The 26,746-nt window shown below is 48.0% G+C and overlaps 1 protein-coding gene across 1 annotated transcript in view; it reads right to left on the reverse strand.

The window, feature by feature from the left end:
* Positions 1–2,269: 2,269 nt before the first annotated feature.
* nfatc1 (nuclear factor of activated T cells 1) overlaps positions 2,270–26,746 on the reverse strand; it is a 61,296-nt gene continuing 36,819 nt past the window's right edge. Inside the window, exons 7-10 of the mRNA XM_061741287.1 lie at positions 25,729–25,784; positions 14,421–14,553; positions 10,959–11,558; positions 2,270–2,367 (exon numbers count right to left, since the gene is read on the reverse strand). Coding sequence (XP_061597271.1) covers positions 2,312–2,367; positions 10,959–11,558; positions 14,421–14,553; positions 25,729–25,784 — 845 coding nt within the window. The 3' untranslated portion in view covers positions 2,270–2,311. The remainder of the gene's footprint in view (positions 2,368–10,958; positions 11,559–14,420; positions 14,554–25,728; positions 25,785–26,746) is intronic.

Genomic DNA, 26,746 nt, shown 5'->3' on the forward strand with positions numbered 1-26,746 from the left:
TCGTCTTATATTCGGGCCAATACGGTAGTTCTGCTGGTTTGACCCGAGAGCCAATCACAACGCAGTTCTGATGAACGGGGACGTCCTGTAGTACCACCTGGTACCACTAGAGGTGCTGTGCCCTGCAGGTTTCCTGAAGAATTTGAATCCTTTCTTTTCTGGACCCTAATCGCAGAGAAATGTATTCATGGACGCAAAATCTCTGTTTCAGAGCCTGTAAATGTGCGTTTTCCTGCTGTAAAGTTGGACATTCGGATCATCTCGCTGGCTGAGTCCACCCCTAGTGGTCAGCAGAGGAACTGCAGGGTTTTTCCTCCTCCCGGATTGTGTCAGACTGGCGCACCCAGTTGTGGCCAGATTTAGGACCTGAGTGCTCTCATGAGACGCCGCCCCCCAGGTGGTCAGATTACTACATACAATGCCTTTAATCCTTCATAGTGGATCTGCTGTTTTAGCTTGATGGGGAGAAACACTCACCTCCCATCAGACGCCACTGATCTGACCACCAGGACACTTGCACATCTGGACAGATGTTCCTAGAGGAACAAACACTGAATAAACGCGTGTAAGAAGTGAAATTCATCTGAAACACTGAGTTTCTGCAGCACGCTGTGTTTGGTGTCGTTGTCGTCAGATCTTTGGTTGTGCTTTGTAAGTTTGCAGCTTGCAGAGAATCAGAGACGCTGCGGCGCCGTGAACCTGAACCTGAACGCGACCAATGCAGGGCCAGCAGGGGGCGCTGCTGATGGACGATACGTGATTCTGCATAGAACATCATGAGAAGATCTTCTCACTTGATTTGTGACGCCAACAAACGTAATGTTGAGGAGTTTAACGCAACGAAAGAGTTGTTTCATGTCAACGTTTCAGTTTCATTTTCATCTGAAGGAGCGTTTGGTTCCTCTTAGGAAGCGAGGTCTTCTGGAAAGATCCCCCTCCTCCAGAGCTACCTTCACTCCTTCATCCAGAGCTACCATCACTCCCTTATCCAGAGATACTCTCCCTCTACCTTCACTCCTTCATCCAGAGCTACTCTCCCTCTACCTTCACTCCTTCATCCAGAGCTACCTTCACTCCTTCATCCAGATCTACATCTACCTTCACTCCTTCATCCAGAGCTACCTTCACTCCTTCATCCAGAGATACCTTCACTCCTTCATCCAGAGCTACACTCCCTCTACCTTCACTCCTTCATCCAGAGCTACACTCCCTCTACCTTCACTCCTTCATCCAGAGCTCCCTCTACCTTAACTCCTTCATCCAGAGCTACACTCCCTCTACCTTCACTCCTTCATCCAGAGCTCCCTCTACCTTAACTCCTTCATCCAGAGCTACACTCCCTCTACCTTCACTCCTTCATCCAGAGCTCCCTCTACCTTCACTCTTTCATCCAGAGCTACTAACAGATGAGGAGATCTTTGAGAGGTGAAGCAGTTTCAGCTGTATGCCTGCAGGGGGAACCAGAGGGCTAGCTCAGGGAAAAGTTCCCAGAGTTCCCAGTTCCCAAAAACTAGCTAGTTTTACAAACTAGCTAGTTTTACTAGTTTTACAAACTAGCGTACTGGAGACGCTGCAGCTCCACGTGGCCGAGTGATTCCAGTTTCCCAGATTAAACCTCTGAACTCACAAACCAAAGGATCATTATGACTCTGCCGTCTCCTGGTCAACGACGAGTGTTTTTCCCAGAGTTGATGGATGTTTTATGACCCGGATCGGGTCGGGACGTCGCCCGAAACCCCGGCCGAGGGCCGGCGGTGGGCCGGACATTCTCTGCCATCTCAGCTCCATTTATTTCATATATACACAAAACAATACTTAAAAAAAAAAGGAAATCTTTGGTTTGACCGCTAACCTTTGGTAAAGGTAAACATCATGCTAGTTCGTGGGAGGCGGAGCCACCGATTAGCGTCCGTCAGGACGCCGCAAAGCTAAAACTCGGACGGTTCAGTTTCCAGTCAGAAGGCACTTCTCCGTGGAGGCAGATATGCTAACCCAAGCACGGCGGCGGCGGCATGAGGCACCGAATCATTTCCAGGACGTCCGAAGACGGGCTTGGTCCGCTGAGAGCCCCCCCCCCCCCCGCTGGAGGGTCGGGGGTGGCGGCTGTGGAGGCTACAGGTCACATGTCAGTCATGTGATCATCTAAAGGCTACGAAAGCACAAGGCACACTTTGGACCCTGGTCGTCATGGCGATACATCAACCGTCCTCGCGGCGTTTCCTGCCGGCCATCCCGGATTCTTTTGGTGCTTCCCTTTTTTTTGACCTCCTGTCGTCGGCGGGGGGGCGGGGCCAGGCTCAGGGGGCGGGGCCTATGCGTGGCTGTGGACGGAGATGCTCGACAGGTCGTTCCTGATGATCTCGTTGACTGTAAAGAAGAAGAAGAAAGGAAAAGATGGTCAGTTTTGTTCCCTTTTGTCTCGGTTCGGGATCCGCTGGAATATTTGAGCGTTTTCCTCGCGGCGGAGGATCGATGACAGATCGTCAACGGCAACTGGCAGGTCTGGCATCGCAAGAAGCTGATGAAACCGGTTCTTAGTCTCTGAGACGAGGAATCAACCCCAAACCTTTTATCTTACAGAAACTCTGAAAGTCTGATCAAAACAGTTTGTACTTCCTGTGGTTTAGGAGTTAAAGATGTATTTAGATATTATCTTAAAGCCAGAAGAATGTTGCCAAAAGAATCGGCCAAATATTCACCAGCTGATTTCTACTGAATATTTCATCTTTTCATCACATCAATTCTCCCTTCAGTAATTGTATTATTATATAATATTATTATTCTATTATTTCTTTAATATAATATTTTATTTTCATCTCTGCAAGAAAAAATGTGTCGCCATGGTAATAATAAAGCATTTCGTTTGTTGACTTCTATTTTGAAAAAAAATGGTTTTCTGACAAAATAAAAAAATAAAAAAATTCCAGACTTAATTGTCAAACTTTTATATGTTTCCCCTAAAGCTGTGAAGACTTTTCTTCTTTACCTTTTAGTTTGTTTCCTGGTAAATTTCGAACTTTAGAAAGTGAGATTTATTTTGAAACCAGAAAAAAAGCTTTTTATTTACAGATATCTTTCTTTTTTCTTTCAAATACTTCAGTTAGTTTTTCTTGTCTTCTAATTTTGTAGATAATGGATTTCACTGTCAGATATTTGCTTTGATCAGCTTTGCCTCGTGGGCAGGTTCGTGTGGTTTGACCGCTGACCTCAGCGGTCAGTGGCGGCAAGTCAGAGATTAAACAAAACCCAAACATTAACAGCCCGACTAATGTGGAAACCTAAACTTGTCCAGTCCCCCGGGTCTCTGTGTCCAGCAGAACCAGACCAGCGGGTTTCTGGGAACCAGGGCGACCCGGTCCAGAAAACTCTTTGTTTAGGCTTCCAGTCGGTGGAACGATGTTTTTAGACGTCGGCGCTGAGCTGAGGGTTTCCTGCACATGTGCTGACAGCAGATAGCTGGAAACGGCTTTAAATGGCTGGAAACGACTGGAAACGACTGGAAACGGCTTTATACGGCTTGAAACGGCTGCAAACACCTGGAAATGGCTGGAAACGGCTTGAAACGGCTGCAAACAGCTGGAAACGGCTGCAAACGGCTGGAAACAGCTTTAAACAGCTGGAAACGTCTTTAAACGGCTGGAAACAGCTGGAAACAGCTTTAAACAGCTGCAAACAGCTGGAAACGTCTTTAAACGGCTGGAAACAGCTGGAAACGGCTGGAAACAGCTGGAAACAGCTTTAAACAGCTGCAAACAGCTGGAAACGTCTTTAAACGGCTGGAAACAGCTGGAAATGGCTTTAAACAGCTGCAAACAGCTGGAAACGTCTTTAAACGGCTGGAAACAGCTGGAAACAGCTTTAAACGACTGGAAACCGCTTTAAACAGCTCGAAACGGCTTTAAATGGCTGGAAACGGCTTGAAACATCTGGAAACGGCTTTAAACGGCTGGAAACGGCTTTAAATGGCTGCAAACGGCTGGAAACAGCTGAAAACAGCTGAAAACGTCTTTAAACGGCTGCAAACGGCTGGAAATGGCTGCAAACAGCTGGAAACGGTTGGAAACGGTTGGAAACAGCTGGAAACGGTTGGAAACCTCTGGAAACAGCAGAAAACGGCTTTAAACGGCTGCAAACAACTGGAAACGACTGGAAAAGGCGGCCTGCTGCAGCTCCAGCCTGCAAACCCCGTCCGACGACGACGATGCCGCCTCCTGCGGCTGGAGGAAAAACCCTCCTCCGTTTTCTATGAACTCCTCTATTCTCCTGAAGATCATCTGCGCGGTTGGTGTCCGTCTCCTTTGATCCGCCTCCAGGTCCGGGAGCCGCTGCCGAAGCGACGAGGGAGGAATTCCCTCTGACAGGCCGAGATGTTTGTTTTAACTTTCCCTCGACAGCAGCCCTCCCCTGGTGACCCCTGGGTGACCCCTGGGTGACCTCCCAGTGACCCCCCGGTGACCCCCGCTTCCTCCCAGAAATACCTCCAGCGGTGGGGTGACGAGTCTCCGAGTGAAAAAGGATGGGTCCGCAGAGACCACCGAGACGGATCGTCTGATCCTCGTAGCTCCAGCAAAAATTCGACTTTATACCGTAATTAGCAGGAGCAATCGAAAGAAAAGAGACAGAAGAGAGCCAAGTGTCGTCTGAAGGAATTTACTTTACTTTATCCAGAGCTACTCTCCCTCTACCTTCACTCCTTCATCCAGACGGCGTTAATTTATTATTATTATTCTTAGGGCCGGAGCACTGACAGTGCGAAGGCCCTATTGTATCTGTAGGAATTGTTCTCATTTTTATTTTTCCGACGAAATGAGGGCCCTTTTGCCCCCTAAACGTGCCCCAAATACGGTTCGACGTACATGAACGAAAATCGGTACACACCTGTATCACGTCACAACTTAAAGAAAAGTATTCTGGCGCCATGGCTGAAGCCGAACAGGAAGTCGGCCATTTTTGAATTGTTATTATTATTCCACACGCTTTTTTCTGTCCGCTAATACGGCCCAAACCGCAACGTGATATGCATGGCATACATCGTTGGATGTGTCTCCATCGTGCCTCGATGGGCATTACTTTTCTCAGTCAAAAGTGTTACCGTGGCAATGCTAGATGCCAAAAAGCAAAAAACGCTTATTGCTCGGCCGAACTTTATCGTAGAGACATCGTTCAAATTTACACTCGGCCCGATTGGCACTAAAGGACCGTACAACCTCATCATTCTACTTATTACGTTTTTGCGATATTTAACTTTCAATTTAAAACAAAATTCAATTTTATTTTGGACGCTTATTGCTAGGCAATGGTTTATCGTACAGACATCATTGCAACATTGAAAAACCCGGGATGTGTTGTACTACAACATATTTTACTCTCATCATGCTAGCTATTAAGTTTTTGAGATATTCAACTATGTTCATTTTGATGCCAAAAATTTTATATTTCATGGTTTGCATTAATGGGCGTGGCCTAATGACTCAAAAGTGCCCCCTAGAAAACTTCGTGCCTCAAGCCCCACAACACGGGTTGAACATCGGTACACACCTGTGTCATGTCGCAACTTAAAGAAAAGTCTCTTGGCGCCATGGCCGAAACTGAACAGGAAGTCGGCCATTTTGAATTAATCGTGTAATTTTGGCACAATTTATGCCATTTTCACATGTCGTACTTTAACGAACTCCTACAAGCAGGATCGTCCGTTCGACATAAAACTCGCTCAGGAGACACAAAAGATGTTAACGATGAAAAGTTATCAAAATCGTGAGTTTTTGTGAAATGGCGTGGCCGTGGTGCCGCGTCATACTTCAACGTTAAACAGGAAGTGATACTAGTAGCTGATTGGTCGATATTTGATATATCCTATTCTCTGCCATAACTTTTGAATGGGTTGTGATAAAGACATGTGGGTGGTGTCATCGGACTCTGTATTGAGTACTTGACCTTCATTGGTGCAAATTAGCCCCGTCGCTTCTTCTGATTGGTCGATAGTGTATAGTTCCTATTTTCTACTATATCTTTTGAATGGTTTTACATAAAGAGTCATGGGTGGTGTCATCGGACTCTGTATTGAGTACTTGACTTTCATTGGCCTGAATTAGCCCCGCCCCTTCTTCTGATTGGTTGATATTTGATAGCCCCTATTTTCTGCTATAACTTCTGAACGGGTTGTGATACAGAAGAATAAAACCTCGTATGGTCAATCCTAAGTACCCCTCATAGCTTCCTATAATGTTTAAGAGGATAAGTCGCGTCTCGCGATGAACTGATCACTAGCTGGCGTGCAGAGATAACACAACACCAAGAGGGAACGACGACAGCAGTGGTCTCAGAAAAGCAACACATCTACCTGTAAAACATTATAAACCACTTCCAAACAGTTCAGACTTCATTGTTCAGAGTTTCAGACGGGGGAAACCCTTCCTAGGAGGCAAATTTAAATCAAGAAGCACACGATGGGAGGAGACTGGAAGGTTTGTTTGTTTCAGGGGGGAGACCAGAAAACCAACCGCTTACGTAAGCGGTTCTTCTAGTCCAGCTAAGAGTTGGTGCCTTGGAGCCAGTTCTTTGTCAGTGGAAACAGAAAGACTGGTTCCAAACTCAGCACTGGCCCAGAACCAGAACCAGAACCAGCCCTGGCACCGGTTTGGTGGAAAAAGGGGATGAGATGCTTTAAAGACATGTACAGACGGACTAGAGGGGGTGAGATCGGATAAAACACAAGCAAAAGACCCAAGTCCTCCAGAACTCTGACGAGACGCGTCACCAACCGAAGACGAGGCCTTGATGCCCTGAAAGGACCGGCGATATAATCAGCGCGTTCAGACCTCAGTGTTACCGCGGCAACCGCTGGACCCGGAGCCCGGCAGCGGTCCAGGTCCAGGACGGCCCACATCAAGCAGCTGTCAGAGCCTGTGATGGACGACGGCCTGCAGGTGCTTCCCTCCGCCGGAGCAGCGGAGTTTCCTGGTAATAACACGTTACTGCGGAGAGACGGTTCCGGGGGAGTCGGCAAGGGCTTATCTCCCGCCGGGGCGGCGCCACAACAACTGCTGTGTGTGTCGGTTGCCATGACAACCGCTGTGTGTGTCGGTTGCCATGGCCCAGTTTCCTCCGGGCCACATGCGACTGGGACCATCTAATTGAACAGAGAGAGAGAGAGTCGATGTATTGATCTCTAAGTGACAGCGGAGTCCTGGAACATCCGGCGGTCACATCGATGCACGGGTTGGTTCTGCTACCGGGTGTGAACCCCAACGGGACGACGGGGCTTTGTTACATTTTACATCTTTGCTCAGAAATCTTTTAAGATGAGACGTTCTGGAACAAACGTATCTGAGGTGACGCCTGGCCCGACCGGGGAACCGGGCCGAGCTGCTGCCGGGCTGCAACTCTTCTACTGGCCAAACCGGAGCCAGTTAACCGTTAAAATGTTGGTACCGTTAACAAGTCGGTACCGTTGACACGTCGGTACCGTCAACAAGTCGGTAACGACGTGTCGATGATACCGACGTTTTAACGGTACCGACTTTTTAACAAATCGGTATCGTTAACAAGTCGGTACAAGTCGGTATCGTTAACAAGTCAGTATCATTAAAAGGAACCCTGGTTATTAAGACTTGTAGTCCCTAATTAGCCACAATTGTTCTCTTATACTAAAATATGTTGTTAGAAACACATAAAATAATCTAATTGCTTTAAAAATCTACAATGTTTATCACATTTTGACCTGCTGGAGGCGCCATGTTCTACCTGCGCAATGCATTCTGGGGGCGATGACGTAGAGCGGTGGCTCTGGGAAGATAAGCCGCGTTTAACTGGGACAGGTATCCAAAACATAGTTGAGCAGCACTCTCCCGGCCGTGGAGGCTGACGAGGGAGCCTATAAGACGCCTCGGTTCAGGCAAACTGGATCAAAGTTCTGTGATGCACGGGAGATCTGCAAAAATGATCAAAGTCGTGCGCATCTTACCAGTGCATTAGGCTACGGCGTTGACTACGCCGTAGCCTACGCCGTAGACGGTGTAGCCGTGGCTCTAGAGCCTGCAGCGCACCGCCATCCGCTCTCCGCTCTCGCCGGGATGGAGACGCCGGTGGGCTGGATGCACGTTTGGGTGGGCATAGCCCACCCCTGCCGCCCCCCCCCAAAACCGGCCTCGGGGCTGGGTCCACCGTTTTGATGACAGACCAGAGGCTGAGGGGACTGGCCCGGGACTTTGACGAAACGGGAGGCGCAGACTTCGCGTCAAATAGGCAAGAACATCTTTATTTAATTTAATGACGCCAGATCTGGCTGGGGTTTTTATTGTAGCATCGGCTATCTGCTAGTTGAAACGTGTGGTCTGTTAGTCTATCTGAGTTTTATGGTGTTTTTATAGTTCATTCTTTATGGTGCTTTACTTTTTTTTTTTCTTTTTTACTTTTAATGTAGGTGCGCCGTCACCTTAATGTTTAGCTGTGTTTTGATCTGTGTTTCTGGTGCGCCGTCACCTGTTTAGCTGTGATTTCATCTGTTTCTGGGTGTCAAAACAGTGGACGGGGGCCAGCAGGGGCCACCGTCTGACGTCACTACCCAGAATGCATTGCGGTGTAAACAACAATGGCGACCTACGAGTTAAATTATATTTTCAAATTTTATAAAAACGAAGACATCAAAAAGGTTTTTATATCACATTGTTATAATTGATACCAACATTTATCTTTTAAGACCTACATGTCTTAATAGCCAGGGTTCCCTTTAACAAGTCGGTACAAGTCGTATCGTTAACAAGTCGGTACTGACGTATCGATGATACCGACGTGTCAACAAGTCCAGACCGTTAATACGTCGGTACCGCTAACACGTCGATACCATTATCAAGTCGGTACTGTCAACAAGTCGGTACTGTCAACAAGTCGGTACTGTCAATAAGTTACAGACCCAGATTAGAGGGGAACAGATTACAAAGGCCACAACAAAGATGTATCTTAGTTTTTGAATTGGCAGACATTCGTACACCAACGTCCTCGTAAGTAGAGAAGAAGGGATTCCTCTAAAAAAGTAAAACCCCCCTTTAATGAGTGAAATCAAAAAGACGTGAAAGTGACACCAGTCGTATCAAACGCTGCCAACATGTTCCCTGAACCGCTCTGGACGGCAGGACCAGATCTCCTGCCAAAGACAACCATCGGGGCGTCCAGCAGAAACATCCATCACGGCCACCGCGGAGCGTTTAAGTCTCAGGTTTCATTTAATACACCTGATTTTACCTCTTTAATCCTAAAAACACAGCATGAAGTCTTCAGCCATCCCAGAACCACCGCAGGCAGCGGCGAGGAGTATTTACCCAGCATGCCTCAGGCAGGCGGAGCAGGAGCAACCAGGTTCCTGCCGTCTGGGCCCAACAACAGCACCGGCAGGAAGCCGGGCCAGACGGACCGGCAGGAGCTCTGGTGCCGGTGTCGGTGCTTTTTTTTCCCACCTGCTTTTTTTTACCGGCTCCCCGTACGTGATGACGTTCCGTCTTGTGATTGGCTTTTGACCGTACGTGATGACGTTCCGCACAGCAGTTACAGCAGCATTTATTTAGTAATTCCTTGTATATGTTTCTTCTCCCTTTTACCTCCACTATGATCTGCTGCTTCTGACTTTACAGAAGTGTATGTCTCTATATGTTCTCATTGTTGAATCTGTAAATGTCTAAGCAAAATAGTCATAATACATTATATAAATATAATTAAAAAAATGTAACGTCAACTAAGCGCTCACTGATTAATCCGCAATTGCCAAAAAAGACGTTTTGAATGTGAAGACATGGTGAAAAACTACCTTCCTAGATTAACATGGCAAAAAAAAACCATCGCGGGGAAAAAATGCACACTTCCGGGGAAAATATTGCAGCCCGATACAATCTGGTACCCACACCGGATCAAAGCGCCGCTGCTAGCTGCCGGTTAGCCTTGCTCCGCCGCCCGACTCCGCCCCCTCGCCTTCCTCGCCACCAAGGATTGTTTTTCTTACTCGGGTTGAGACCATTTACTCAATTTACTTCAAATCACTGCCACACGGAGCGCCCGACTAGTGGAAAAGATGGGATAACAGCCGATTATGGGCTTAAATTAAAGGCAGTTGGACTTGACAGTGACCCGTACAGTTACCCCAAGAACCAGTGGTCCATGGACATTAATATTTGGCCACGAATCCAGTTTCCTGATATTTATATGTACTTAATTTCTACGGACATACACGAAGCAAAAGCTTGAAGGCATTCAAAAGTCTTGACGCTTGGTCCTAATTAAAGGCAGGATTTGTTGGGGAAATTAAAGTGATGAGGACATCGAACTTTATGATTTGACCGTTTAACATTAGCTACCCAAAAATCCAACATTACCTGATACAAAGTGGGAACCGCTAATCCACGTTTCGGTGCCTGGAATCCAGTTGTTTCTGCCAATTGCAGCGATCCATTTGTCTCTCTTAAGCTTATTTTTCGGCAGTCTGTAAAACAATAACTCCGATTTCTTGCTAATTCTATGAGTAAAGTCGATCGCACAACAACTCTTTCAAGTCAACAAGTCTTTCTGCCACTCAGTGGGCGTAACCCGCTGTGAAGTGGCATCTGTGACGTCATGTGCATTCCCTCTATAGCCTGGTTGTGCACGGCCATGTAAACACCAAGAACCCCTTTGAATAACCGGAATTTGCTCATATTCCGGTTTTTAAAAACCCGGAAATGACCCCTGGGTTACTCAGCTGAGCGTATGAGCGGACTATTTAATCTCTTGTCTGCAGCCGTTGTAACCTGGTAAGTTACAAAGTTTTTTAACAAGCCATAACTCAGTTTCCTTGGTAACACCTAAGGGTTTGACTAATAACTGGAACAATCACGCGCATTACACAATTTCCAACATGCTTTGCTGTTGCATGCGTGAAGCATTATGCGTGGTCATTGGTTCGTCTCTAGCCCAGATCTACGAGTGTTTCTCACCGTCATCCAGGTACATCTGGTCCAGTTCCTGCGGTTCCTGCTTGATGCTGACCACCAGCGCCGGGGGGGCGCCGTCCTCCTGGGCGGTGGGCCGGGGCCTCTCCGGACCCTTGGGGGGCTGCTGGGTGGCCGGGGGGGCCGGCGTCATCTCATGGGCCGGAGAGAAGGGGGCGTCGGAGGAGGTGGGCGTCTGCGAGGCGGGCGGGGAGGCGGAGCCGCCGGGGGGGTAGATGGGGGGCTGGTAGCGGCCAGGGGTCTCCTGGATGATGGAGACGTGGCCGATGGGGGACTGGGGGCCCGGCGGGGGGGCCGCCGGCCCGGCGGGGGGGCACTTGGAGAAGGGCGACGGCGACAAGTCGTGCAGCTTCGGGCTGGAGCTGGGAGATCCGGGGGAGGGCAGCGGGGGGGGCTTGGCTGACAGTCTCTGCGGGGGGATGGAGTAGGCCCCGCCCACCACGCACGGCCGCAGGTCGGAGATCAGGGGGGTCAGGCCCTGGGGGGGGTAGAAGGGTTTGGGGAGCAGGGACAGACTCGGGCCGTGCTGGACCCCCACCAGGGCAGCGTCGTAGTCGTCGTGAGGCTCCGTCTTTATCGTCGGGACTGAGGAAGAGGAGGGACAACGACATGAGTTACACTTTCCGGAGGGGAGACGGTTTCATCCTCGGGTGTTAGTCCTCCCATAAACCCACCAAACCGGTTCCAGTTCTGGTTCTGGTTCACAACTCGTTCAACTTGGGACCAGATGAGAACCGGTTACCTTTTCCACAGCTCGGGTGCTAAGGGGAGCCACGTCAGTTACGTCGCTGCGTTTGCGTGAAAGTTGCAGCCTGCCTGGCCCTAATACTCTTCCGTAGTTTGCTGCCCTGGATCTGTTTGATAATTCTGCCTCACGATGTTTCTGAAAGCAGTTCTATCAGCATTCTGGGAGGTGATTGGTCCTTACAGCATCATTAGCTGCCAATACTTGCTGTTGATTCTCAATATAATACTAGTAGTAATATGTTGCATAACTACACAGTCATATAATTCATGCAACAGCTCAAAAAACAGTTTTAATAACACTAACCCAAATCAATATCGGAATCCGATTGAACCAAATCTTGATAATCGATTCTGAATCTTAAGAATCAGAATCGAATGGATTCTTGACATTTGAATCGATCCCCAGCCCTGGTTTTATGCTTAAATAATGAGGATTATCTATAAACTTGTTACATCACTGCATCTGTCTTGGATTAGTGTCGGTACTTGAAGCCGAGCCGGTAAATAATTTTATTCAGCTTTATCCTTCTCTTTATCCTTCTCTCTATCCTTCCCGACATCTCTGCCTTCTCAAACCTTCTCAAACCTTCTCAAACACGTGCAGAGACTCGGCATGACGCGTCACGGCGCCCGAAGCCTCCGCTGCCAGCAGCTGTGACAGAGGAACCGAGCAGAGATGCCGCCACCGACCGCAGGCCTGAAATAGCAGCGCGTCTATTCTGGGTCTGCAGGAAGCCGAGGAAACGGTAGGAGCAGCAGAAGTGCGAATGTTCGTCTCGCCACAAACGAGAGGGTTTCCGGTGGGGGGGCAAGGGGGGGACCCCAAAGTATATCTGCTTTTTCGAGTGAAACGCCTGCAGCTGCTGAAGGAGGAGGGAAAAAAAAACAACCTTGTGATTCGATTTTCCATCTGAGATTTTCCTGGTTCAGTCGCTTCAGGACTTGTGACTCACTTTCCCCGGTTCTGAGTTCTGGTCGTGTTGGGCCCGTCCCCCTCCCTCACACCCTGCAGGCCGAGGACAATGGTCCACTTTGACGGCGGGGCGCTCCTCCGCCCACGAGCAGGGCAGGGCCGCTGCAGCTGGATCGCAGCTTTGAACCACCCACTGGATGTTCGCCCCGAGCCTGAGTTCAATTAGTGGCGGTTTTTCTCTTTTTCACGTTTCAGTTGGTGGGTCAGTGTTTATATTTAGCTTGGCGAGAGCCTCCCTATTGAAATAGCAGGCTTTTCCCATGGCGCGAGCGTCCAACGCCGCAGCGCCGCGCTGCTACAGGTACGTAGGAAAAGAACAGATTTTATGGATCTCTGTTTTACAATGGGGGAATAATAACGGCGCTTTGTTCCTCCCAAGCAAAACCGCCAGACGTGCCGAGCACCAAACTGGTCCTCAGACGTAAAAAAATCACGCTTCAAATGTTTCCAATTAGTCTGGGATATAAAAGGCGAAGAGCAGGCGGAGCGAACGGGAAGCAGGGATGACGAGAGGAGGAAAAAAGAAGGGTAACGGAGGGATGTGTGGTTACAGTCGCTGGATAGATCTCCGTGTTGAGCAAATATTAAGACATAAGTACAGACTTATTCATCGTTTTTGTTTGTAATAAGTTCAGAAGCTGCTAAATTTACTGAATTGCCGGTGGGCCTGAGACGAGGCCTTGCGGAGCTCCGCCTGAACCTGCAGTACCGGCCTTGTGGTGACCGAGCTACGGCACCGCTAGCCACATGGCTGGTCATGTGATCGGCTAGTGGCGTGGTGAGTCAACCACGAAGGGATGAGAAATGGTGCTCGACCAGACAACAACACACTAGTTACCGTTTCCCGCGGTTTTGCCGAGCCACGACCCCGGCCAAAGGTGGTGAACCCGGAACGGACAAAAGAACAGACTTATTCATCATTTTTGTTTGTAATAAGTTCAGAAGTTGCTAAATCACCAAAAGTGCCAGTGGGCCTAAGACGAGGCCTTGCGGAGCTCCGCCTGAACCTGCAGTACCGGCCTTGCAATGACCGAGCTAATGGTCATGTGGTCGGCTAGTGGCATAAAGTCAACCACGAAGGGACGAGAAACGTTGCTCGACCAGACGACAACGAGCTAGTTACTGTTTCCCGCGGCTCGACCCCGGCCAAAGGTCGCGACCCCCAAACCGACATAAGCACAGACTTATTCAACATTTAAATGCTCTGTTCTGATTCTCTTTAAAGCGCCTAGAGACAACTTCTGTTGTAAAAGACGCTATATAAATAAAATTGAATTGAACTTCTGTTTGTAATAAGTCCAGAAGCTGCTAAATCTACTAAAGTGCCGGGGGGCCAGAGACGAGGCCTTGCGGAGCTCCGCCTGAACCTGCAGTACCGGCCTTGCGGTGACCGAGCTACGGCACCGCTAGCCACATGGCTGGTCATGTGATCGGCTAGTGGCGTGGTGAGTCAACCACGAAGGGGCGAGAAACGTTGCTCGACCAGACAACAACACACTAGTTACCGTTTCCTGCGGTTTAGCCGAGCCGCGACCCCGGCCAAAGGTCGTGAACCCCGAACCGTTGTGCAGCTGTTGCTGCCAGATTCTCCAACTCAGTGCCGGCTGCAGCCGTCGAGCATTATATTAAAAATGTTTTATGTTGACTCGTTGGTTTTTGTCTATTGGCATCACGGCTAACGGATGCTAAGCGCTAAAGGTCAGCCGGAGGAGTGGGAGGAGGTTTACCGCTGGCCGGGACGTAGGTGAAGCGCTGGTACTGGCTTCTTTTCCTCTTGCCGTTGCAGACGTAGAAGTTGACGTGGACCGGAGTGGAGAGTCTCTGGTTTCTGTACGGAGGAATCTCCACCAGCAGGAAATTCTGCAACACAAGATTAAAGACATCTTCACTCTAACTGATACACCCAGAAAGATCTTGGTTAACGTGCTGCTTTACAGTGTTGGTCTCGTTTGTTTTCAGGGCAGTCTTGTTTTATTAGTTTTTAATTTTTCTCAGTTTTTTCCTTTTTCAGTATTAATCAGTTTCGTCATAACTTCTCCTTTGAGATAAACCCTCAGGACTTCAGATGTATTTACCAAAGACATCCATCCATGCATTATCTATACCCGCTTTATCCTTTTCAGGGTCATGGGGGTCTGCTGGAGTCTATCCCAGCTATTTTCAGGCGAGAGGCAGGGGTTACACCCTGGACAGGTCGCCAGTCCATCGCAGGGCCACTGCGATGGACCAAAGACAATTATGGTAAAATCAAGTGGCTGAAGAGACTGTGCAGTTATATTTCTAGCATTCTAGAGATATAAAAAAAGAGACGACCAACTCAGGAGTTTTGAGAAAAAAAACCCTGTCGCTTTGTTTGGGATAACTACCACTGAAAAATGTGTGATTTATTAGATTTGATGATATTTTCAGGGTGCTGTGACCTCACAGATCTAGTTTTGTACAAAGGCCTGCCTTGTGGAAGAGGGGGGCGGAGTTGAGAGTGTGAATCCACCCTCTAGCGGAGGATTCTATACCGTCCCGTTCTTTCCTCTTTTAACCAAACATGTCTGAGATATTTCATTAGAACTTTGGGAGTTGTGATGGGTTTTGTTCATATGAATAAGTTTGTCATGGTGTTCCACAGGGGTCTGTACTCGGGACCATCCCATTTACTGTATTCATGCTTCCATCAAGTGCTATTTTCAGAAAGTATCGCATAAACAATCATTGCTATGAAATATAAGTACCTTTTGTACCCGTGTTAGCTCATGACGGTGCATCATCAGCATATTTAGTGATGGACAACACTTGATATCCAAATGGGTTCATCATGATCTCGAGGATTTCTTTAAGATTCTCTTCATGTTTCTTCCTACTTTGGTGCTTATTTACCTTGCAACAACATAATAAAGTGTTATTCATCCATCCATCTTATTCCCATTTAGGGTGTGGGGGGGGGTCTGCTGGAGCCTATTTCAGCTCTCCGGTTCCCAGCTCTCCTCCGGCGAACGGCAGGAGTCCACCAGACAAGTTGGGGAAGGGTGACGGCCTTTCAGCTCAATTAAAAAGATCCATACTGAAGTAATTTGTGCAGGAAACTATGATGCTAGTTTATTAGACATTCCTGAATCCATCCTAGGGTGCTTTTGGGTTCAGAACGTGGACAGAACATCTTGGGCCCCTTTCAGATGTGTCCTGATCGATGGGATCTGGGTTCAAACCTCGTCTTAAGCATTAACGACATGTGATCTGATTTCCTGGGACTCGTTTTAGTTCCAGGTTTGAATGAGGCCCATTTGACTACCCAATATCGTTGTCCTTTCTACCCGTGTTAGATCCTGATGGTGCATCATCAGCATATTTAGTGATGGACAACACTTGATATCCAAATGGCTTCATGATGATCTCGAGGTTTTCTTTAAGCTTCTCTTCATGTTTCTTCCTACTTTGGTGCTTATGTACCTTGCAACAACATAATGAAGTGTTATTCATCCATCTTATTCCCATTCAGGGTGGAGGGGGGGTGTCTGCTGGAGCCTATTTCAGCTCTCCGGTTCCCAGCTCTCCTCCGGCGAACGGCAGGAGTCCACCGGACAAGCTGGGGAAGGGTGACGGCCTTTCAGCTCAATTAAAAAGAGCCATACTGAAGTAATTTGTGCATGAAACTATGATGCTAGTTTATTAGGCATTCCTGAATCCATCCCAGGGTGCTTTTGGGTTCAGAACGTGGACAGAAACGTCCTGGACCCCTTTCAGATGTGTCCTGGGATCTGGGTTCAAACCTCATCGTAAGCATTAACGACATGTGATCCGATTTCCTGGGACCCGTTTTAGTTCCAGGCTTTGAACGGGGTCCATTTAACTTCCCGATATCGTTGTGTAACGCTTCTCCCCTTTGGCTGGGACGGATCGTGAAGTTCAGCTCGGCGTACTCCAGATCCAGGCTGTCCTTGGTTTCCTTCTCCTGAAATATGAGGCTGCGGGTCTGAAACCTGCCTTCGCCCTGACTGATAGCGCCTGGGCGAGACGTGGAGGCCGGCGTTGTTTGCTCAGCGAATACCTCCGCCGATGTGAGCGGCTGAACCCGGGAGTGTCGGATGGTTTATTTCCCCAGCAGAGCTTCCTGCTGGGAGTGGAGGCCGTTAGCAAGCGCGCCGCGGGTTCAGCCCGCGGACACTCGAAGTTTCTTTGTGAATAAATCTGACGGAGTGTGTTAGAGGTGTTGCTCGGTAGTCGGGGGGGGGGAGTAATCCGTCTCCAGAACCGGGCTTCAGAGGACCGTCGGCGCTGACACGTAGAACCTGCTGCATTAAATCACTGCAGGGCTAAAGTGGAGCCAGATGAGGCCGTTTCCAGAACCAGCTGGTCCAGAACCCTGGAGCCGAGTCCAGGCGGTTTCCCTGGTGCTGCTGCGGTCCGACGTGTCCTTTCACTGCTCTTTTAGCAAAACAACCTCGAATCAAGTCCTAAAGCAGCAGAACCGGGTCCAGGACTCAGTCCAGGACTCGGTTCACGACTTTGTTCAGGACTCGGTCAAGACTCGGTCCAAGACTCGGTCCACGACTTTGTTCAGGACTCGGTCAAGACTCGGTCCAAGACTCGGTCCACGACTTTGTTCAGGACTCGGTCAAGACTCGGTCCAAGACTCGGCCCAGGACTTTGTTCAGGACTCGGTCCAGGACTCGGTCAAGACTCGGTCCAAGACTCGGTCCAAGACTCGGTCCCGGACTCGGTCCAAGACTTTGTTCAGGACTCGGTCAAGACTCGGTCCAAGACTCGGTCCACGACTTTGTTCAGGACTCGGTCAAGACTCGGTCCAAGACTCGGTCCAAGACTCGGTCCAAGACTCGGTCCACGACTTTGTTCAGGACTCGGTCAAGACTCGGTCCAAGACTCGGTCCAAGACTCGGTCCACGACTTTGTTCAGGACTCGGTCCAGGACTCGGTCCAGGACTCGGTCCAGGACTCGGTACAAGACTCGGTCCAGGACTCGGTCCAAGACTCGGTCCAAGACTCGGTCCAGGACTCGGTCCAAGACTCGGTCCAGGACTCGGTCCAGGACTCGGTACAAGACTTTGTCCAAGACTCGGTCCAAGACTCGGTCCAGGACTCGGTCCAAGACTCGGTCCAAGACTCGGTCCAGGACTCGGTACAAGACTTTGTCCAAGACTCGGTCCAAGACTCGGTCCAGGACTCGGTCCAAGACTCGGTCCAAGACTCGGTCCAGGACTCGGTCCAGGACTCAAACCAAGACTCGGTCCAGGACTCGGTCCAGGACTCGGTCCAAGACTCGGTCCAGGACTCGGTACAAGACTTTGTCCAAGACTCGGTCCAAGACTCGGTCCAGGACTCGGTCCAAGACTCGGTCCAAGACTCGGTCCAGGACTCGGTCCAAGACTTTGTTCAGGACTCGGTCCAGGACTCGGTCCAAGACTCGGTCCAGGACTCGGTCCAGGACTCGGTCCAAGACTCGGTCCAGGACTCGGTCCAGGACTCGGTCCAGGACTCGGTCCAAGACTCAAACCAAGACTCGGTCCAAGACTCGGTCCAAGACTCGGTCCAGGACTCGGTCCAAGACTCGGTCCAGGACTCGGTCCAGGACTCGGTCCAAGACTCGGTCCAGGACTCGGTCCAAGACTCAAACCAAGACTCGGTCCAGGACTCGGTCCAGGACTCGGTCCAGGACTCGGTCCAGGACTCAAACCAAGACTCGGTCCAAGACTCGGTCCAAGACTCGGTCCAAGACTCGGTCCAGGACTCGGTCCAGGACTCGGTCCATGACTCGGTCCATGACTCGGTCCAAGACTCGGTCCAAGACTCGGTCCAGGACTCGGTCCAGGACTCGGTCCAGGACTCGGTCCAGGACTCGGTCCAGGACTCGGTCCAAGACTCGGTCCAAGACTTTGTCCAGGACTCGGTCCAGGACTCGGTCCAGGACTCGGTCCAGGACTCGGTCCAAGACTCTGTCCAGGACTCGGTCCAGGACTCGGTCCAGGACTCGGTCCAAGACTCGGTCCAGGACTCGGTCCAGGACTTTGTTCAGGACTCAGTCCAAGACTCGGTCCAAGACTCGGTCCAGGACTCGGTCCAAGACTCGGTCCAGGACTCGGTCCAAGACTCGGTCCAAGACTCGGTCCAGACTCTGTCCAGGACTCGGTCCAAGACTCGGTCCAAGACTCGGTCCAAGACTCGGTCCAGGACTCGGTCCAGGACTCGGTCCAAGACTCGGTCCAAGACTCGGTCCAAGACTCGGTCCAAGACTCGGTCCAGGACTCGGTCCAAGACTCGGTCCAAGACTCGGTCCAAGACTCGGTCCAGGACTCGGTCCAAGACTCGGTCCAAGACTCGGTCCAGACTCTGTCCAGGACTCGGTCCAAGACTCGGTCCAAGACTCGGTCCAAGACTCGGTCCAGGACTCGGTCCAGGACTCGGTCCAAGACTCGGTCCAAGACTCGGTCCAAGACTCGGTCCAAGACTCGGTCCAGACTCTGTCCAGGACTCGGTCCAAGACTCGGTCCAAGACTCGGTCCAAGACTCGGTCCAGGACTCGGTCCAGGACTCGGTCCAGGACTCGGTCCAGGACTCGGTCCAGGACTCGGTCCAAGACTCGGTCCAAGACTCGGTCACAGACTCCCTCTCTGGTGGAACCAGTTCCCAGTTTGGGTTCAGGTCTGGACCAGGACTGGGTCCAGGACTCGGTCCAAGGCTCAAACCAAGACTCGGTCCAGAGTCTTGGACTCAGGCCAGGACTTTGTTCAGGACTCGGTCCAGGATTTAGTCCAGGTGAACGGTCCTCTATTTCAGTGGTTCCCAACCTTTTTTTTTACTTGTTCCCCCTACTTGTGTCTAAGACCAGCCGGGCCCCCCGACCCGTATGTACTGGCAGCAAAAGAGTAAAGTGATTCGTTACAAACCTTTAATTGTAAAAATGAACATTAATTATGTTTTTTGATACATTTCTCTTTGGTTTACCCTGTACTTTGTTTTTCTCACCTTCCTTTTGTGTCACCAATGTATAAAATATGCACAAAAAATAATTGCAAGGACATAAAATAATTTCTAAAAAATGTCTCTCTTAATATGAGAGCAACATTTTTCCTTTAACAACCTGTCGGAGTAGTAGTATGATTAAATATTGAATAATAATATAATAATACGTTTTTAGTTTTTATCCTGATAAATAACTTAGTATTTTAAAATGACCAAAATATATTTCTAAGTGGGTTTATACAGACTTGGATGACTGTACTCCATTAGGGGTGTCATTATGATTTTTTATTTATTTAACATGTGCAAATATAATTTTTACAACTGCATATCCTCAAAGAAGTTTCGCGTCCCCCCAGGGGGGCCCGGACCCCAGGTTGGGAGACACTGCTTTAGTTGGACTGCGTTAGGCCTAGACCAGGGGGGACCTCCCATGATGCACCAGTCCAGGTTTCCCTGGTGCCGCTGCGGTCCGACGTGTCCTTTCATTGCTCTTTTAGCAAGACAACCTTGAATCCAGTCCTAAAGCAGCAGAACCGGGTCCAGAGAAGTGATTCCTGGACTGGACCTCCCCCCTCCCGGGTCCGGCCCGGCCCTGCAGGTGACGGAGGAGGTGAGGTATTCTGGTCTGGTGCCGTGCAGCCGCAGCAGATGTAGAACCTGGCCTCGGCAGCGTCTGTGTTTAGAGTGGGACCGGTCCAGACCGGCCCAGACCGGCCCAGACCCGCCGGGCCCGGGGGAGGGGATGGGACGGGACGGGGGTTGGTGTCTCCTCCAGCAGACAGATGTGGACGAGGCAGCAGGTGCAGACGCTCGCTAATCCCCTCGTCCGCCTCCCAGACTCCCTCCACGTCTCTCCGTCTCGGGACGCCTGAACTCCTGGACACCTCGTCCTCTCGCTTCGTCCAAATCGTCCAAATCAAACAGTCCTTCCATGTCACGAGTACCGATTTTTTTCTGGAGTTATACAGTGGGGCAAAAAAGTTTTTAGTCAGACACCAATTGTGCAAGTTCTCCCACTTAAAAAGACGAGAGAGGCCTGTAATTTTCATTATACAGGACTGTCTCAGAAAATTAGAATATTGTGATAAAGTCCTTTATTTTCTGTAATGCAAAAATGTCATACATTCTGGATTCATTACAAATCAACTGAAATATTGCAAGCCTTTTATTATTTTAATATTGCTGATCATGGCTTACAGCTTAAGAAAACTCAAATATCCTATCTCAAAAAATTAGAATATTCTGGGAATCTTAATCTTAAGCTGTAAGCCATAATCAGCAATTTTAAAATAATAAAAGGCTTGCAATATTTCAGTTGATTTGTAATGAATCCAGAATGTATGACATTTTTGTTTTTTTAATTACATTACAGAAAATAAAGAACTTTATCACAATATTCTAATTTTCTGTGACAGTCCTGTAGGTTCACTTCAACTATGAGAGACAGAATGGGGAGAAAGAATCCAGGAAATCACATTGTAGTATTTTTACTGAATGAATTGGTAAATTCCTCGGTAAAATAAGTATTTGGTCACCTACAAACAAGCAAGATTTCTGGCTTTCACAGACTTGTAACTTCTTCTTTAAGGCCACATTTACACATAGCTGGGTATTTACAAAAACGCATATTTCCAGCTCTACATTTTGAAAAATACCATCATTTACACGAACCTGCATAAATATGCTGTTAAGGTGCTATGAGCAGCCAAACCTACAGGGGGCAGCGTAACGAAGAGCTATGGTCATGCTAGCCAATCGGAATCCTGGAAAAAAAACCTCAACAAATGACACGTGTAACTTCCAGTTACTTCCAAGATGAACGAGAGTCGTTTGGAGTGACAGAGAAGTGGAATTACTTTTAAGTGTGACGTTAGAATATAAAACAGGTAAAATACAAGAAAATATTGACGGTGGCCAAACAAATTGTAAACACAGGTCGCACACATGACGCTGGTGACGTTTCTGTCTCATAATGTGATGTTCTGAAGCCTAAATGTCCGTTTTCCTCTGTTTACAAGCAAACGTGGAGACAGAGTTTTTGGAAATCTCCACTTTGGCCGGAGTTTCCAGGAATGATCGTTTTTGGTGACTTTGAGCTTCGTTTTTCGTGTAAACGAACGGCCAAAACACATGAAAACACCACCATTTTTGCTACGTGTAAACGGGGCCTGAGCTGGTTCTGGTTGTACTTCATTCATTCCTATGCTCCCCATAGGAATTAGTAGGTTTTGTGTCGCCATGGTAACATCCCCCATAGGAATGATCTTCGCTGTTACTTTATTCCTCAATTTCTCAAAAACTGCAATAGCTAGCTTCAATATGTTATAGTCCAAAGCGTCCCAAGTCTTTTAACGTTTGAATGATGTCTCTACGCTAACGTGTTGCTGAGCAACAAGCCTCTAAAATCAGCACGTCAATCCATTAGCCTTAAAATTAGCGTAGTTCAATGTTGGATGTTTCTAAGATAAAGTACAGCTGAGCAAATTACAAATGAAGTCTCGCCATTTTATTTTTTGCTTTTTGGAAATTTCAGAAATGATCGTTTTTGCTGACTTTGAGCTTCGTTTTCGTGTAAACGAACAGCAAAAACACATGAAAACACCACCGTTTTTGCTAAATGTAAACGGGGCCTAGGAGGCTCCTCTGTCCTCCACTTGTTACCTGTATTAATGGCAACTGTTTTAACTGGTTATCAGTATAAAAGACACCTGCCCACAACCTCAAACAGCCACACTCCAAACTCCACTATGGCCAAGACCAAAGAGCTGTCAAAGGATGTGAGAAATAGAATTGTAGACCTTGGTGTGAAGAAATCAACTGTGGGAGCAATTATTAGAAAATGGATGACGTACAAGACCACTGATAATCTCCCTCGATCTGGGGCTTCACGCAAGATCTCACCCCGTGGGATAAAGAAGAAGAGGGTTGGGAGAATTTTATATGGTCAGATGAAACCAAAATAGAACTTTTTGGTGGAAACACAACTGGTCGTGTTTGGAAGAGAAAGAAAGCCGAGCTGCATCCATCCAACCAAAATGTGATTTTCTTTTTTTCATTCTGTCTCTCATAGCAGTATGGAAGAGTATTAGGGCCAGGCAGGAGAAAAATAAAAATAATATTTTAGAGGAGGAAGATTTTTTTTTTTCATCATGCATTTCGAGAAAAAAGTCGAAATGTCAAGATTAATGTTGAAGAACAATTTGGAGAAAAAAGTCGAAATGTTGACAAAAAAGTCGAAATGTCGAGAAAAAAAGTGAAAATTACGTGAATAAAGTTGAAATGTTGAGAAGAAAAGCGAAATTTCGGCTTTATTCATGAAATTTCGACTTTATTCTTGAAATTGTATTTCAACATTAATCTCAACATTTCGACTTTTTTCTCGAAGTGCATAATGAAAAAAAATATCTTCCTCCACAAAAAAAATATTTATTTTTATTTTTCTCCTGCCTGGCCCTAATACTCTTCCGTATAGTTGAGATATACCTGTGATGAAAATTACAGGTATATCTTATCTTTTTAAGTGGGAGAACTTGCACAACTGGTGTCTGACTAAATACTGTAAGTAAACCGGAGCATCCAACCGAACCTGTTTACTTTCCCTGGAAAAGAACCAAGAGACGACTTCTGGTGGAGTCTGAAGTAAACGCTCATCTGATGACGACCCTGTTACCATGGCGACCCCCCCCCCCCCCCCCCCCCCCCCAAGGTAACGGCACCCGAGGGTCGAGCTTCTGGTTCCACAAGTGATCAATAAACATTGTTTATTTACTCCGACCCGCTTTGGGGAAACAAGAACCAGACGTCTGCGACCCGAACAGGAAGTTCAGCCAAACCCTCAGACCAGAACCTGGCGGAGAGGAACCTGCACCTGCCGGGTTTCTGTCTCGGATCGGTCGGAGGCGTCTCCTCCGGAGGTGGATTCGCAGCGAGCCGTAAATCAGAGCAGCGGCTGAGGTGACGACCGACGAGTCGGAGGAATCTGGTTGGACACGTGGATGGAGAGGCCTCGGCCGCTCAGACGGTCCAGATGTTACGGCCCCGTCAGCATCCGTCCAGGGGCGTAACCATGGCAACTAAGGGTTTCATGGGAGTCCCGGTGATGGACGGGGTTCAGGAGCAGCCGGGGCGGGGAGCGTCGGAGATAAAGTAACGGAGGCTGAGAGGGGTCTGGACCGAGTCTTGGACCAGGACTCGGCCTGAACGGTCCTTTAGTTCAGTCTCTCCCAACCTGGGGCCTGGCCCCCCCCTGGGGGGGCGCCTGAGATCTCTGGGGGGGCGCAAAACTTTGTCTGCTTTGAGGATATGCAGTTGTAAAAATTATATTTGCGCATGTTAAATAAATAATAATAACACACCTAATGGAATACTGTAATCCAAGTCTGTATAAACCCACGTAGTATTTTAAAATGACCAAAATATATTTCCAAGTTATTTAGCAGGATAAAAACTTAATAACTTATTATTATATCATTATTCAACATTTAATCATACTACTACTCCGACAGGTTGTTAAAGGAAAAATGTTAAAAATGTTTGCGCTCATATTAAAAGACACATTTTTCTGAAATTATTTTATGTCCTTGCAATTATTTTCTGTGTGTATTTTATACAGTGGTGACACAAAATGAAGGTGGGAAAGACAAAGTCATATGTATACAGGGTAAACCAAAGAAAAATGTATCACAAAAACATAATTAATGTTAATTTTTCCAATTAAAGATTTGTAACGAATCACTTTACTCTATTGGTGTCAGTACGTACGGGTCGGGGGGCCCGGCTGGTCTTAGACACAAGTAGGGGGGGCTCCATGGAAAAAAGGTTGGGAACCACTGCTTTAGTTGAACTGCGTTAGTCCTAAACTGCTGGGGACCTCCCATGATGCACCAGCCCCACAGTCCCTCCTCTTTACGCCTCTCGTCTGTAAAAGCCATAAACATCAACTATAACTGTTCTCTTATGTGTCTCAGATGCAAATGTCCCAACCCTGGTCCTGGTCCTGGTCCTGGTCCTGGTTCTGGTTCTGGTCCTGGTTCTGGTTCTGGTTCTGGTCCTGGTCCTGGTTCTGGTTCTGATTGAGGTTTTTTAATCCCTTTTAACCAGAGTTTTGTCATGTTTGCTCGTGTCGATGGAATGAAGCAAATAAAAGATCTGAACCAACCTGCAGCATGAATTTTGAATCTGGAGTGGATCATAAAACAACTTTTAACGGGAAAGAAAAGGAAACTGAAATGTACAAGTTTCAGCGTAACCTGCAAAGGTCCAAAAATTTGGAATGAGCTTGGTAGTGCTATAAAAGAGTCTGGATCTCTCTCAACTTTAAAAAAAAAAAGATTAAAACAAAAATTGTTATTAAATTATGTCTCTTATTAAATTTTTTATGTACCAACACCTGATGTATTATTTTTATATGAATATATTTGTATGTAGGAAATCTGAGGAGGTCTCAGGGTTTTTTTTTTTTTTTTTTTTTTTCTTATTTAGGTTATAAGGTTATATATTGTATGTATATGTATTATATGTGTAATTTATAGTTGTTCTGCTGTGTGACTGGGCCCCTATTCATAAGCTACAGTAGCTTCTGGGGAGTCCCATTTTACAAACCTCAATTGATTATTATCTGTATTTGTGTTTTTTTAAATTATTTGTAAAATAAACTCTAAACTTAAACTTAAACTTATAACTGGACCAGATCATAACTGGACCAGATCATAACTGGACTGGACCGTGCTGCACGGGACTACTGGTCTTGAGTCTGATTAAAGGCCTTGAGATGTGTTTAAGTTGTGGTTTCGCAGAATAAGAATTAAAGTGATGGATTTGAAAGTGAAAATATGAGAATTGCAGGATCAGATCAGGACCAGAAGAACTTTTCTGCGCCGCCGGCGTCGACTGTCAGCCCGGCTGATTTAGACGTCGGCTAGCTTGATTTAGACGTTGGCCGGCTCCCAGAAGTGCAGCCGAGACATTTGTGTTGACATCAGCTACTAGATTGGAAACAGCTGTTTCCCTGAAGCCCTGAACTGAGACCAAACCTCTGGTGGTGCTGGCGTCTCGGGTGTCACTCACGGGCTTCGACGGGTCTCTCTCCACCTTGGCCTCCGTCTCCCAGAGGTGGTGACCATCTGCGGAAGAGTCAGAGAGGAGAAAACATCAGATCAGGAAGCAGATCCAGCTCCTCGGACCTCCGGGACGAGGACTCGGGGAGGCGGTTCTGCGGACGGGAGGAAGCCGGACCTCGTCGCAGCTGGTCGGCTCGTTAGCTCGTTAGCTTGCGAACGTCTGGAAACTGACAACCCGTCTCGACTCTCAAACCGTCTCGCAGGAATCCTTCTGCTTTTCCCATCTGACGCTTGTTAAACGGCGTTTTCTCTTCATCTTTTCACATTAAAGAGGGTTTCCCGCCATCGGCCCGTGAAACGGAACATCGTTGGAAAAATGTTGTTTGACTCGTCACTCGGCCCGATGAGGCGAGATCTGGAGGGAAACCCCCGACCCATTAACATCCAAGCTAATTATTACACTCACAGATGGATGATGGGAAATAATCCGCTTGTGCAGGTAGCAGGAGGAAACCCGACCCTAATGTGCTGATACGAGTCGATGCTTGCATCGACTAAACTCTTAAAATGATTAAGTATTTGATTATTTGATTACTTTTAGGAGACGCCCTCCAGCTCGTCCCCATCGCCTCTCTCCACAGCTGCTTAAGGCTTTAAGGTACTTTAGGAAACATCAACAACAACAGGTCAACGATGGCCGTGAGACCGAGCGACCGCAGGGTCAACGTGGACATCATGGCCGACGACACCACGATACCAAAGAAATGAATGTGCTGGGAATGTTCACTAGTTAATTAGTTACCTGCACTATTATTAGCCAAGGACATGTTAACCTTGCGGATGCTGCTGGAAAACGCAACTTTCCTTGATCATTATCGCTGCTGTGTGCGCAAATATTTTTGCATGTTGGTAGCATTTCCTCCCTTTGATGAAATATTCACTTAGCCTGTTGTCTTTTTTACTGAAATATAACCATACTTTCGTACGTCTGTATCGCTTGAGCGCCATGTCTACTATTGACTGCT

Source organism: Cololabis saira, chromosome 15, assembly GCF_033807715.1.
Source record: "Cololabis saira isolate AMF1-May2022 chromosome 15, fColSai1.1, whole genome shotgun sequence".
NCBI lineage: Eukaryota > Metazoa > Chordata > Actinopteri > Beloniformes > Belonidae > Cololabis > Cololabis saira.